The sequence below is a fragment of the Suricata suricatta genome, chromosome 6 (assembly GCF_006229205.1).
Source record: "Suricata suricatta isolate VVHF042 chromosome 6, meerkat_22Aug2017_6uvM2_HiC, whole genome shotgun sequence".
In the NCBI taxonomy this organism is placed as follows: domain Eukaryota; kingdom Metazoa; phylum Chordata; class Mammalia; order Carnivora; family Herpestidae; genus Suricata; species Suricata suricatta.
The window spans coordinates 20,529,072-20,542,496 of NC_043705.1; the positions used below are offsets into that span (position 1 = coordinate 20,529,072).

At 37.2% G+C, this 13,425-nt stretch overlaps 1 protein-coding gene across 1 annotated transcript in view; it reads right to left on the minus strand.

The window, feature by feature from the left end:
* FBN2 (fibrillin 2) overlaps positions 1–13,425 on the minus strand; it is a 245,033-nt gene that overhangs the window by 169,871 nt on the left and 61,737 nt on the right. The window contains exon 5 of the mRNA XM_029941159.1: positions 8,656–8,853. Within this exon, the coding sequence (XP_029797019.1) occupies positions 8,656–8,853 (198 nt within the window). The remainder of the gene's footprint in view (positions 1–8,655; positions 8,854–13,425) is intronic.

Genomic DNA, 13,425 nt, shown 5'->3' on the forward strand with positions numbered 1-13,425 from the left:
AGAAGTTGGTGTTTTGATTTTTTACTTTGCTTTTCTGTTTGGAGTGTCATTGTAACTACTGTATTGTAAATGATGGAAAATAATTGCATATGTTAAAAAAATATGAAACTTTATAAAGTAAAAAAAAAAATTAAAAAAAATAAAGTAGGTTTCATTGTCTTATTAAAGGACACATAATCCAAACAGAAAACAACTAGAAAGAAATATGTAACAAGAAATTTATGTACCAAAATATTTAATTCAGAACATTTCAAACCACATTATTTTTAAAATGTACTACATTTCCACCCTCATTACAGTGTGGTATAAAACATCCCTAGAAACCTCTTTTCCTGGCAGGTAAATCAGAGAAAGAATATCATGATATAAGCTGAAAAATGAAGCCAAACCTATAAATCTCTTAATACTATTCATAAAATCTTTGACTATTTAGTAGAATCAGTAATTTTTCAAAGAAAAAAGCAAACCAACATTATGGGGTTTATTTTGTAATTGCCTTAAAAGTATTTTCCTAGAAGGAAAAACGAAACCTTTGTTTTTGAAGTATCCTAGACTACAGAGCCATACAGAATTAATTTCTCATAGATAGAAAGCTAATTATTAAAATGAAAAAGGAAATTGTGAAGAAACATTGTAGAAATAATCAACTTGAACCTAGAAACATACACAAGTACTCTCTATAGAATAAACAAAGATTCAGACCTTCAAACTATGCAAGCCTTTCTTTCTACATGTTCAAAGTGCTAGTATATGCAACTACTAAAATCTGATTAGTTTTCCACTGTTGCTGTTATAAAAAGGTGCTCCTGTCTTCAGTTCAAGCACAAACCGTTTCTTTAAAGGGTGAACAACTTCAAATAACACGTAAGGATTTCAGAAAATAAAAGTAAATCTTTCCTCAAGTTTTTATTTAAATTCCAAGTAGTTAAATGTGTGGTGTAGTATTAGTTTCAGGTTTAGAATTTAGATAAATCTTTTGAAACTAAAAAAAAACTTTATATAATCCCTTCAGTGCTATGCCTATGAAGGTTATAAATAATCTAACAAGGTAATAGTAATTCTAGTTTATGAACTCATTTATTCTGTAACTTCTTTAAATAAACTTGTCCTAAACGATTAAACTGATTTTACTATATAAATATTAGATGGTATATTATTTCTACTTCACATTAAAATATAGAAAAATACATGCACTCGTATAGGTATGTAAGAATGGTTCATATAATTTATATCTGTGGGAATTAAGGACTAATTCCTATTACTATACATTTAATAGGACATGTTTTTTGAACTTTGCCTGTCACCACATGAGATCCATTTTTAAAATTTAAGTTCTCATTCCTATACTCCATAGATATTCACACGTTACTTGTATTTCCACAAAAACGAATGTTGGCCATTAAGAATAACAATTGAAGACTAGGTTTGTCTGTACCTGGAATATGAGAAATATGGAGTATTTTGGCAATCATGCAACACAGTCTGAATCAGCCAAAATACCTATTCATGTATTCACAAAAATTCAAATGTTCAGTAAGTGATCATCTGAACGAGCAAATGTTAGTAAGTTACTCCCTGTAGGACTCTGAACTTGGAGTAAAAAGGACAGAGCATGCCTCTCGGTCTGAATCTTCCTCATCTCAACAAACATGATCATCCTTTACGTTGACTATCAAAGTCACTGATGCGGGAGGTGGATTCACCCTCTCCTCCCACTTGCCTCACTTGATTCCATCAGTACCAAGTGCTTCCTTCCCAAGTAAGCCCCCAGTCTTCCCTCTGCCTCTGTGCTGGTCTCAATCTCCATCACGTACAGCCTGCCTGCACCATTGCGGTAACTTCCTAAGTGGTTGTTTTATTTTTCCTCGTTTCAACTTTGGTCCCCCTCTACGCTCCATAGAAACACTGAGTAATTTCATTTAAATATAAATCAAATCAACAGAGGTCATCACCTCACAAGTCTGCAGACACTGCCTCCCTGCTTTCTGGTCTATGAGTTGCTCTAGAGAAATTGGAGACCACTTGGGGTACTTCCTTTAAAAAAATACTTGCTTACTCTATCTTATTAGGCCAAGGGGTTCCATTTATCTTCTATTTTTATCGAGGGTTTTTGCCTTCCAGTCTACAGACTGATAGCATTTTCCATTTTAGAAAATTCTTCTGTTTTAACTCTAAGAGGTTTTTTTTTTCAGTTCCTTTTCTCAGCTTTTCGTCTGACTTTACCAAGTATCAGATTCTTTATAATCACTGCTTATTTACTGTTCTCTGACATTACAATTTGTGACTTCCTTAATCTTAAACTTTGTCACCAATGTTTTTTCAGCTTTATGTATGTAATTTACCTATGTATTTCTTTCCATTAGGCAAACAAACTTTCTTTTTTTTTAATGTTTTATTTATTTTTTGAAAGACTGACAGAGACAGGGCATGAGTGAGGGAGGAGCAGAGAGAGAGAGAGAGAGAGAGAGAGAGACAGAATCCAAAGGGGGCTCCAGGCTCTGAGCTGCTAGCACAGAGACTGAAATGGGACTGGAACCCACAAACCACAAGAACATGACCTGAGCTGAAGTCAGATGCTTAACCTACTGAGCCACCCAGGCGCCCCTCCATTAGGCAAACTTTCAAATCCCTCTTCAGTTCCTTATTTGGGTACTACCAACCCACTTCTTATCTCTGATTGTCTTTATTGAACTCATAACTCTACTTTAAGCACCTTTTAAAAGAAGGCAATATTGCTTCTCATTTCCCTAGGCTAAGAAAGAAGGATATAAATCTTGTGTTTATTTGGGTAATTCTTCCTTGACTCATGTTCACCTCCATTTTTCTTATGTTTTTTCTTTTTTTTCTTTCTTTCAGTTTTTACATGTGGGTATTTATCTTCCAACAGGCCATTTCCTACTGAAATAAGAATGGGGATGGGGCCCCTGGGTGGCTCAGTTGGTTAAGCATCTGACTTGGGCTCAGGTCATGATCTTGATTAGAGCCCTACATCGGGCTCTGTGCTGACAGCTCAGAACCTGGAGCCTGCTCCGGATTCTGTGTCTCCCTCTCTCTCTGCCCCTCCTCTTCTCATGCTCTATCTCTCTCTGTCTTGTCTCTCAAAAATAAACAAACATTAAAAAAAATTAAAAAAAGAATGGGGAGAACCCAAGAAAAAATTAGTTGGTTTGAAAGATAGTTCTTTAGGAAATATTTCTTGATATCTGCTCACCAAACTCTCTCGCACTTTCTTTTTGTGTCCTGGTATGACTTTTTCAGGGGGGGGCATAATCCCCACTCCCCCACTCTGCTCTTTCAGACACAGACTCTGAGAAGCTCACTGGTGGTTTCCACTCCCTCTCTTCCTTCCTTCCCCTCCTCCTCCTCAGGGACCGCTCCGCAGCTGGAAGGCTGGCAAAGGGCACTAGAGACGGCTTGCCTCCAAAGACTCTTCTTCCCCTATCCCTTCTGTTTCTCTGAGGGTCTGCAGTAGATCTCTCACTCGCACTGTGTCCGCCTCTGAACAGGACAGCCACAGCCTCCGAAGAGCCCTTCAGGATGCTGGTGCAGTAAATGTTCACAGGACTCCCCCGGTCTCAGTGACTTCCCGACAGCTACATGGGTGCGCATCGTGGCTTTCAACGGGGGGCCGCACACTTTTATTTTAGAAGATCTTATTTTCTATTACAGATTTTCTTGTTAGTTTTTGAGTTAGGAGGAGAATATTATCTTTTTTAAATAAGAGTTGCAATGAGCACCAGGGGCTGTATGGAAGTGCTGAATCAGACCTGAAACTAATATGACGCTCTATGTTAACTAACTGGAATTTAACTATAAGCTTAAACAAAAAAAGTATATGAGAATGGACCTGTTCTTAATGAAACTACACTGCGTGTAATTTGTCTTTCAGGTAACATCATCTGTCATTAAGATAGGAGTGCTTGCAAATGTATGTGTAAAATCACATGGGAATAGCTGAATGCTTATCTCACTGAAACTAAACTGTCTAGGGGCACCTGGGTGGCTCAGTCAGTTAAGCATCCAACTTCAGTTCAGGTCATGATCTCACAGTTCCTGGGTTTGAGTCCTGCGTCAGGATCTGTGCTGACAGCTCAGAGCCTGGGGCCTGCTTCCGATTCTGTGTCTTCCTGTCTCCCTTTCTCTCTGCTCCTTCCCTGCTCATGTTCTTTCTCAAAATAAACATTAAAAAAATAAAGAAAGTACACTGTCTGTAGACCATCATTCAAGTAACATCTTCTTTCATTAAGATAGATGTTTGTAAAGGTGTGTGTAGAAGTACACAGGGGGCTTAATTCACTGAAGCTTCACTGAGTATAATGTGTCTTTCAGGTAGCATCCTCTTTCAGTAAGATATAATACACAACACACACATATACCACCCATACGCTATTTAAAGAAGAGTTTCTACAATTAATTATGTTTTAAGTAAATTTTATGGATTGTATAGGAATTGCTTGTCGTCACGCAGTTTGAACAAAAGTTAAACTTTATAATGGTCTGGGTAAGTAGCTCCAGGTAGACAGCCCAGATAAATTTGTCTGTAATGGTTTATACTGATCAAATGAACCGAATCTCTTTCTATGTTGTGCTCTCCAGAAGGCCTCGAAATAACTTCTTACTGTGGGCACCTTCTCCTCAAACTACAATTGAAGGACTACCCAGGCCTGCTTGGGTTCATGTGAAGTTCAGTTTTACTACATTTTTCACGTGCATCCTGGGTAAAGGAATTAGGTATTTCTGAACACTGACACCACTTGAAAAGTTCTGCGTGAGCTGATCTAGGGTCTTTCCTGTTGTTTCTATTCAAGTCCTTGTCCCGTGGGCTAGCTAGGTCCCAGCTCCGTCATGTCTGTTTGATGTCTCACGCCTCTCATGTCACATGGAACGGAAAAGAGGCTCCAAGTCAGTCTGTTACTACACTCCAGGACAGAGCAAAAGACAGAATTTAAGGAGAAGATTTCTTCTGCTCTATTTTCAGTTTGGGAAATGATTGAGTAGTTTAAAAGGCTAATTCCTAAAATCAAGTAACAAATTAGTAACTATGCAAATTTTAGTATATTTCATAAAATTATAAATGCACCCTGTTCATTTGAAAATCTAAAAGACTCAAAGTATGAATATTCAATAATATATCCTTTCAATTAGAGTAGATTCATAAAAACTGTAAAGATTAAAAGAGAATAAGAAACTATAAGAAAATAATACAACAGATGCAGGCGGCAGTTTATGATTTATTTAAAATTTGTGTATATTCTTGGAAAAGGGCTTAATGTCACTTTTTAAATGAATTCACTTGTTTTATGCTAGCTTAAACATTAAGGGCTGTTAAATTTGATGTGGCATTAATAAAATGAAGAAAGTACAAGACTTGGGCATAAGAGGAGAACACAAACGGCTTTCAACCTGCAAACACTCACAAATCGTTGTGACTGAGCACCGGGCACACTAGGAATGTGCACACCTCGGACATGGTTTACTTAATCCCACAAAGTCATCCTGCCAACAGTTAAAGATTAAAAAAAATAAAGTGTACTGGTCTCTTTGCAGCTTAATTTTCTTTAAGTATCATCTTAATTTTCACTTAAGTACCAACTTAATTTAAGTGTCATCATAAAAACAGATTTATAACCTAAGGGATTTTACACTCTAGTGGGGGAGAGTTAAAGCAATAATGACAATAAATAAGCAAGTATACTAGAAAGGGATACGTGCTACAGAATAAACAAAAAGTATTACCCTAGTGAATCCAGTCAATATTAATCTAGTAGATCTATATGGTATCTTCTCTTTAATAGAAATCCATATACATTTAATGGAAATCTACATCTAAACAGTTATTCTGTTTATTATATGATCATATTTCATGTACTCTGAAGCCATAGATTAGGCAATTCACTAACTTCATCAACTAGAAAATTACATTATGTTTACAACTTTAGAAATGTCCTTTCCTGGTTAATGTGACCCATATTTTAGAACCAATATTAACAATTTGCAGTCAAATCTATGTGTCTAAAATTTATTTTTAACTCTACAAAATTTTTCATTTATCCTATCAAAAGGATAGCTACTATTTTAAAAAGTATGACAGGTACATATCCTGTTTTATCATATTATTTTTTTCATTCCATGTATCTTGCAAATCAACTTGGCAATGTATTTGGGAAACAGTCTAGGAATTTAAAGGGAAAATGAAATCACATGTAAGATAGAGTCTTAAAATAGCCCAAACTGAGGATTAGTATTTAACTGAGAACCTTCTGATGCTGCCATGATTTTGAAATAAAGCAGAACTTTTTAAACTTGCTTTTCCAGATATTTTAACCATGTGGCAAGTTTCATTTTGCTCTGGTTGCTGCATTTATCCATTATGTTTTTAGGCAAATGGAACTGAAAATTTATCTTCACTACATAAACAAAATCAAATAAATAAGCTTCCAGACATTAATAAATCCCAAAGGATATTTTGGAAATCAGAGATCACATCACGTATTTTAATAACTGTGTTCAGAAAAACTAGGCCTCTCTGACAAAATACATAGTTTAAAAAAAAAAAGCCTAAGTACAGATAAAGATGAGAGTGAGTAATTGGTATGTTTTGGTTGAAGTTGAGAGCTTTTCCCAACCTGGACTATTTTCATGAAATGTGGTTTTTGGAAGTATGTTAATCTTAATCCCATTTATGAATTCAAAAGATAGTTACTGAGTATCTACCACGTTAGGCACTCTTCCAGGTGCCTCAGAGACATTAATGAATAAAACAGATTTATGACCTCATGGATCTTACACTCTAGCTGGGGGACAGTAAAAGCAATAAAGACAATAAACAAGCAAGCATATGGGAGAGTGCTATGTGCTACAGAATAAATAAAAAACTATTACCTTAGTAAATCTAGTCAGTATTAATATAGCAGATCTACACAGTATTTTCTATTTAATAGGAATCCATATAAGTTTAATGGCAATTTACCTCTAATCTAAGAAAGCTATATAGTACGGTAAATACTATACACTATATTATCTATAGAAAATATTGTTGCTTTATCAGAAATTCTATAAAACCAGACTGGTAGTCATATCAAAGATACAGAATTGTATTATCCATAGAAAACAAGGAATTAAAAATGAAATGATGTTTCCACAATTTCCATATTAGGTCTGACACGTGATAAGAATAAAGAGACAAAATACGGGGTGCCTGGGTGGCTCAGTCACTTAAGCGTCCAACTTTGGCTCAGGTCATGATCTTGCGGTTCATGGGTTCGGGCCCCACATTGGGCTCAGTGCTGAGAGTTCAGAGCCTGGAGTCTGCTTCGGATTCTGTGTCTCCCTCTCTCTCTACCCCTCTCCTGCTCATCCTCTGTCTCTCTCTCTTTCTCTCTCAAGAATAAACATTTTTAAAAAACTAAAAAAATAAAAGAGACAAAACACTAACAGCTGACACTGCTTTTATACGCAATTCAAGAAAAAGTTGCTAATCTACTGAGTTGCCGGTTCACCCCTTGGGGACCCCTATAGTTATGATTAGAAGAGTTTTGAAAGAGACCAGTTTTTAACATTAACTTTTATAAAACCACAAAACTATCTGAAGTCTTTAGAGGTCACTGCCAATGATGTGTTTATAGCAAATTATGCAAAGCACCTAAATGATTATTATTCAGTGAACTGAAGGTATCTGCAGGCTTCCCAAATCACAGTTCTCACTTGGGTTTGGGGATCTGGACTGGCTTTCCCCAATATGTCATTTCCATAACACTGTGCCTGTGATGCTGGTCACTAACATCAGTTTAAAAGACTTCAGGAATCTAACCTCATATATGATTTCATTATAACAAATAAACCCAACTCCTTATGCCTCACATATGAGTAGTATCATTTCTCCGAATCTAAGTCATTTTCCATTTTACTGTGATCCTTCTGCCATTTGAGAGCTCATTACAGAGCTTTTTCCAAACTCTAAAAATGGGTTTATAATATACATATGATATCAGAGATGTGGAAAAAAAAAAAAGAAAAAGAAAAAGGGTAAGAGGTGTGTTGGCTTAAAATTAATTAAAATAATTATCCAGTACAAACATAGTAATTTTTGGCTACTCGGGCTAGAGTCTACTGTTGTAGCGTCCTCCAAGCCCCAGTCCAGCCCTGACAAAATCAATATTCACCAAGACGTGATTGGGAAGATGGCCTGAACCCCAGACCGTAACCACTTGAATTATAAATTCTTAACTGCATTCACTGATAGAGTTGACACTTTGCCTCTAAAGATACTATGCATGACAATGTCAGGCCATTCTCTTCTCCCTATTACCTAAACCCGGATTCCAGTATCTTTACTGAGAGTACAAGAAAGACTGTTTTTCCAGGGTATGTACATGTGTATACTTTGAGAGGTTGTGGTAACAAGCATTTAGTGCCGCCTGGCTGAAGATATGGGAGTGGTTTCTCTGACTAAATGAGATATTTAATCTATTTTTCCCCCAATTTTTCATATTATATCCTCTCTTCTCCATGTATGTCAAGAGTTGAAAAATACTTACCCATTAGGTGGCTAACAAAAAGTCACCTCTATTAGGTATTCATGGCAGAGGGAGGGCAGGAGTGCTGCGAGAGGACACCCACACAGGGGTCCGGGCACACAGGCAGACGGGAACTCACCTTGGCAAGCTCCGGTGCGGATGTTGGGGATAAAGCCCCGTCGGCAGGGCTGAGGCTGGGCAGGACACATCTCACAGGGGTGGCCCCAGGCCCGTCCGATGGTGGCACAGCATAGAGTCTTCGTGCAGACAATGCCTGTCAGCTGCCCTTGGCACATCTGGTTGTTGACCTGAGTGAAACAAGGGCCTGTCCTGTAATCTGGAATGTGAAAGAAGATGGAAAGACAGGTTTTATGACCATACGCAAATCTTGCACCAGTAGCTCCAAAGACATAAAACAGAGGCTATTACTTCTGACTCAAGTGTCTAAAGACAAAAGGCTGGAAAGTTTCATTTTGAAAATTCCTAATTTTTCAATCATGAGGAGGGCATTAGGAGACTTCAATGTATTTTACACTAGACACTGTAAACGGGTTACCCAAGGGCTGTGTCTGGGCCACAGATGTGCCTTCTTGGCCTGCATAACACTCTGAAAGAATTTAAATTACTAGCCAATATTTTTAAATTGGAAAATTTCACATGAAATTTCTATTTCTGGCTTTTCTTGAAAAGTTGGGAGACTGGGCCATGCTCGGCCTGCTGTGTGACATGGCAGTGGGGGAGTGAAGTGTGCCCTTCAGGACACCAAGCTCCAGCCACCTCTGATCCTGACACGCCTGACTCACTGGCGTTCCTCACCTGCACACTAATGGCCCTGCTTTAATGACTCCTTTTTACCTCGCAAAGATTTTCTTTCCTGACTGGCTGGACGCGAGGTCAGAATATCAGAAGAGAACCAATCAATAATGACATTTTCTTCCATATCACAGACATATCTGAACAGTCTGGCTTGTCTATAAACATTAAGTTCTAACAATCTGATGTTTGTTTCCATGCCAGTCTGTTTAGTTCTATGTGTATTTCAGCTAAGAAGACTGTACTAACAAAGCCCATATCAGGGATTCTTTCTAGGTAAGTTAATATTATATACAATCTTTGTTTTCTAAAAGATGACTGTACTCTTGTTTAGCTCTGTTATGATCATGAAAAAAAAACATTAGCAAATGCATGCCACAGATCATCTCCCAGCAGACTTCTGTGCATATTAAGGATGCTCTATTGGGACTGTTGCATCTCAAGGTAAAGTCCATGGACCAGCAACATATACACCACCGGGAGGTGGTTAGACATATGGACTCAGACCCCAGCCTTGATTCACTGAACTCGAACCTACATTTCCACAAAACACTCAAGAGATTCAGACACATCTTCAAGTTTAAGAAAGACCGATCTAGACTACAGGCAACTTGAAAGCTAGGCATTCTAACTCTATCCCTCTTTCTCCTATAATTCACCTCAAGGAACCTTTTAGATGATCAGTATTTACTCTTTGGAGCAGAACTGAATCATTAACCAAACAGTTTTTAATTTGAGGGCTGCTGTTGCTCTTTTGAGAGACACAGGAAATCAGAGAAAAGTGAGTTTCCTGAAGACTGACTAATGAAACAATTCTCATTCGGTATAAAATTACAACAGAAATATGTGAAAAAAGGCCCCCCCCCCGCCTTTTACAGAGACTGTATGAATATAGTTGATTAACTCTTAGGAATCCAAGATGATAGTCAGGATTTCCTGATAAACCCTCATGCAAATGACATAATTCCATGTGAAGGGAAAGCCAGAACAAGTTTACTTCAGATTTCCAAGAATAAAACAATTTCACATTCAAAGCAAGAAGAGTCAATAATGTTGGTAAGATTTTTATGAAAAATGTACTGGGAAAAAAGCAAACTTGGATATGACTTAAGATTCAAAACACTAAGCTAGAAAAACTGTGATATCATCTGAATGCTATCATATGACAAACAAATACCACATAAAACCACAAAAAAGGCTTTCTCATAGAGAGGAAAAGCATATTTTAAAAGTTTAATATAAAGAAAAAATCTAAAATAGGTAACTTTCTTAGCAAGCTGGATTAACACTCTGTTACTCTGCAGCTGAAGTTCCACAAAAATAGCTCATTTTAATCCTTTACATAAGAACAACAGATGTGCTGGCTGCAAATCACATTTTTGAAAAAGACAATCCTTACAGTGTATGTGTGGATATGTCAGCCTTATAAACAAGGGTGCTTCCCACACCACAAATTGCCAGGTTGTAAATTTTTTAAACCTATCTACTGTCCTTCACAGAACACATTATTTTGCCATTTTAAATTAATTACTAGACTCGAGCAACTAACTCAAGTTCTGAACCAGTGGGGGAAAAGTATTTTTTTCACAAAAAATATTGAACACTTATTCTTCTGTAGATTCTTGCTCACATACCTATGATGACATTCTGTACACTTAAAGGATTCCCAGAGAGAAGCCTGCATACTCTCTCTCCTATAATCCCATCCTTAAACAAACCACGTTGTCAGGAAATTCTTCCTTCTTCTAACTAAAACATCTTCTTTAAAAATTTTTTTAAAAATGTTTATTCATTTTGAGGGAGAGAGAGAGAGAGCATGAGTAGGGAAGGGGCAGAGAGAGAGGGAGACACAGAATCTGAAGCAGGTGCCAGGCTCTGAGCTGTCAGCACAGAGCCCGATGTAGGGCTCAAACTCAGACACTATGAGATCATGACCTGAGCCAAAGTCAGACGCCCAACCGACTGAGTCGATCAGGCGCCCCTACAACACTTCCTTAAAATTATGTTGTCTCATCCTGGTCTTTTTGGAGAAGATGAGTATGTGGACAAGGAGAGCTGTTTTTCCTCTGAAATGACCTTTCAAGTTGAAGGCTCTCATGAAGCCAACCCCAGACCTCTCCTCCTGGGAAAAGAGCCTACCATTACTTATTTCTTTTGCCTACCCAATATTTACCGCCTTAAAAACTGTGCAGAACTATTTTTGTATAGGATTACATTTTGCTTTCTGGTTAGCAACTGATTAGTTTAAAACTTAAAATTACCAGGGCACCTGGGTGGCTCAGTCAGTTGAGTGTCTGACTCTTAGGTTATGATCTCACAGTTCATGAGATCTAGCCCTGTGTTGGGCTTTGAGATAACCATGCAGAGCCTGCTTGAGGTTCTCTCTCCCCATCTCTCTCTCTCTCTGTCACTCCCCTTCTCTCTTTCTCAAAATAAATAATAAACTTTAGGAAAAAACAAAATTTAAAATTACCATGCTACCTACTTATTCAAGAATCACTAACTTGTAAAAAAAAAAAAAGAATCACTAACTTGTAAAATATGAACAAATATTAGCTTCTGAAAGGGGATTTAGATTTCTTGCTCAGATTAAGTAAAACATCCTGTCCCAAACTTGGCTACCATTTTAATTGCTGGCAAAGATCCCTAAAAGAATTTAATGTTACTGACCATACATTTTTGTCATCAAGTTGTCAGCACAGGCTAACTATGACTACTCATTCATAGTCAAGGACATTCTCACAGTGCATTAGCAAAGATTAAAAAGAAATAACTGTTGAGCACTTAAGGTGTGCTGGAGCCAGTGGGTTAGAAGCAGGTATTTTCCTCATTACTGTATGACCAAGAGAATGTTTTTAATAATTACCCTGTGAGACTCAAATACTGTTATTTTCACTTTCTTATATCTAAGTGAGACACAGCATCTTAGCTTGTTTTTTACAGTTTCACTTTTATTCACATTAAGCAACTGGTACAATGAGAAATCTCATCAAACACTGGCTGCTTGCTGTTTTGGTTTTTTTCCCCACACAACTTCATTAAGGTTTTGTGCATGTACCATAAATTCACCCATCTTAAATGTGCAACTCAGTAAATTTTAGTAAATTTGTTGCCTTGTGCCGCCATCGGTACAATCTAATTTTAGAACATCTGCATCCCTCCAAATGGGCCTTTATGCCTGTTTCCAGCCTCAGTCAACCACAGTCCTTTCTGTCACTATAAATTTGGCTTTTCTAGACAATTCATTTAAGTGGAATCATATAATATGTGGTCTTTTCGGCCTGGTTTCTTTCACTTAGCATGATGTTCTAGAGGGACATCTAGGAGATAGTATGGGTCCTAGTGTTTTGATCCTTTTATACTGCTGAATAGCATTCTATTATATGGATACACCACAGCTACTAACCAATCAGTTAACTGCTAGGTTGTACAGTAAACTTATGTTTAACCTCTTAAGAAACAGCCAAAATGTTTTTCTAAAATAGTCTCACCATTTTATATTCCTAATATAAAATTTTTTGTCTTCTTTCTTTCTTATTATAGCCTATGTTACCATTCTACTAGAAATAAATACAATTGAATATATTTGGGAATTTTGATATAATTTCACAAGTCTTCTTAAGATGCTAACCGGTGTTAAATAACCAAGTTGAGCATTATTGTTGTAGAAACAACAGGACAACCTTTGAAGAGGTCTCCAGAAGGTAAAAACAGAAAGAAACAGGGCTGGTGAAGGATCTGGGATTGAAGAGGAAGGATTTTTGGTTGCTGTCGTTTAGTTTTACTTATTTTTTAATTTCATATTTTTGTTTTCTTTTTTTGGAAGAGAAACATTTCTGAAAGCCATTGGGAAAGATCCAGTTGAAAGGGAGGGCTTATGATTACCAAAGAGAATAATAATTTCTAGTATAGATCCCTGAGGAGTCAGCCTGATGGTGAAACCAGGAGAAGGAAAGTGCTTCTCTTGTAGCCTGAGAAAGAAGGGCAGGATGCACAGAGATGTAGGTGTATTTATAGAGTCAAGGGGAAAAAAGCAATGTCCTTTCCTACACCTTCTATTTTCTTTGTGAAACAGGAGGTGGGGGTCAGCTGGGGA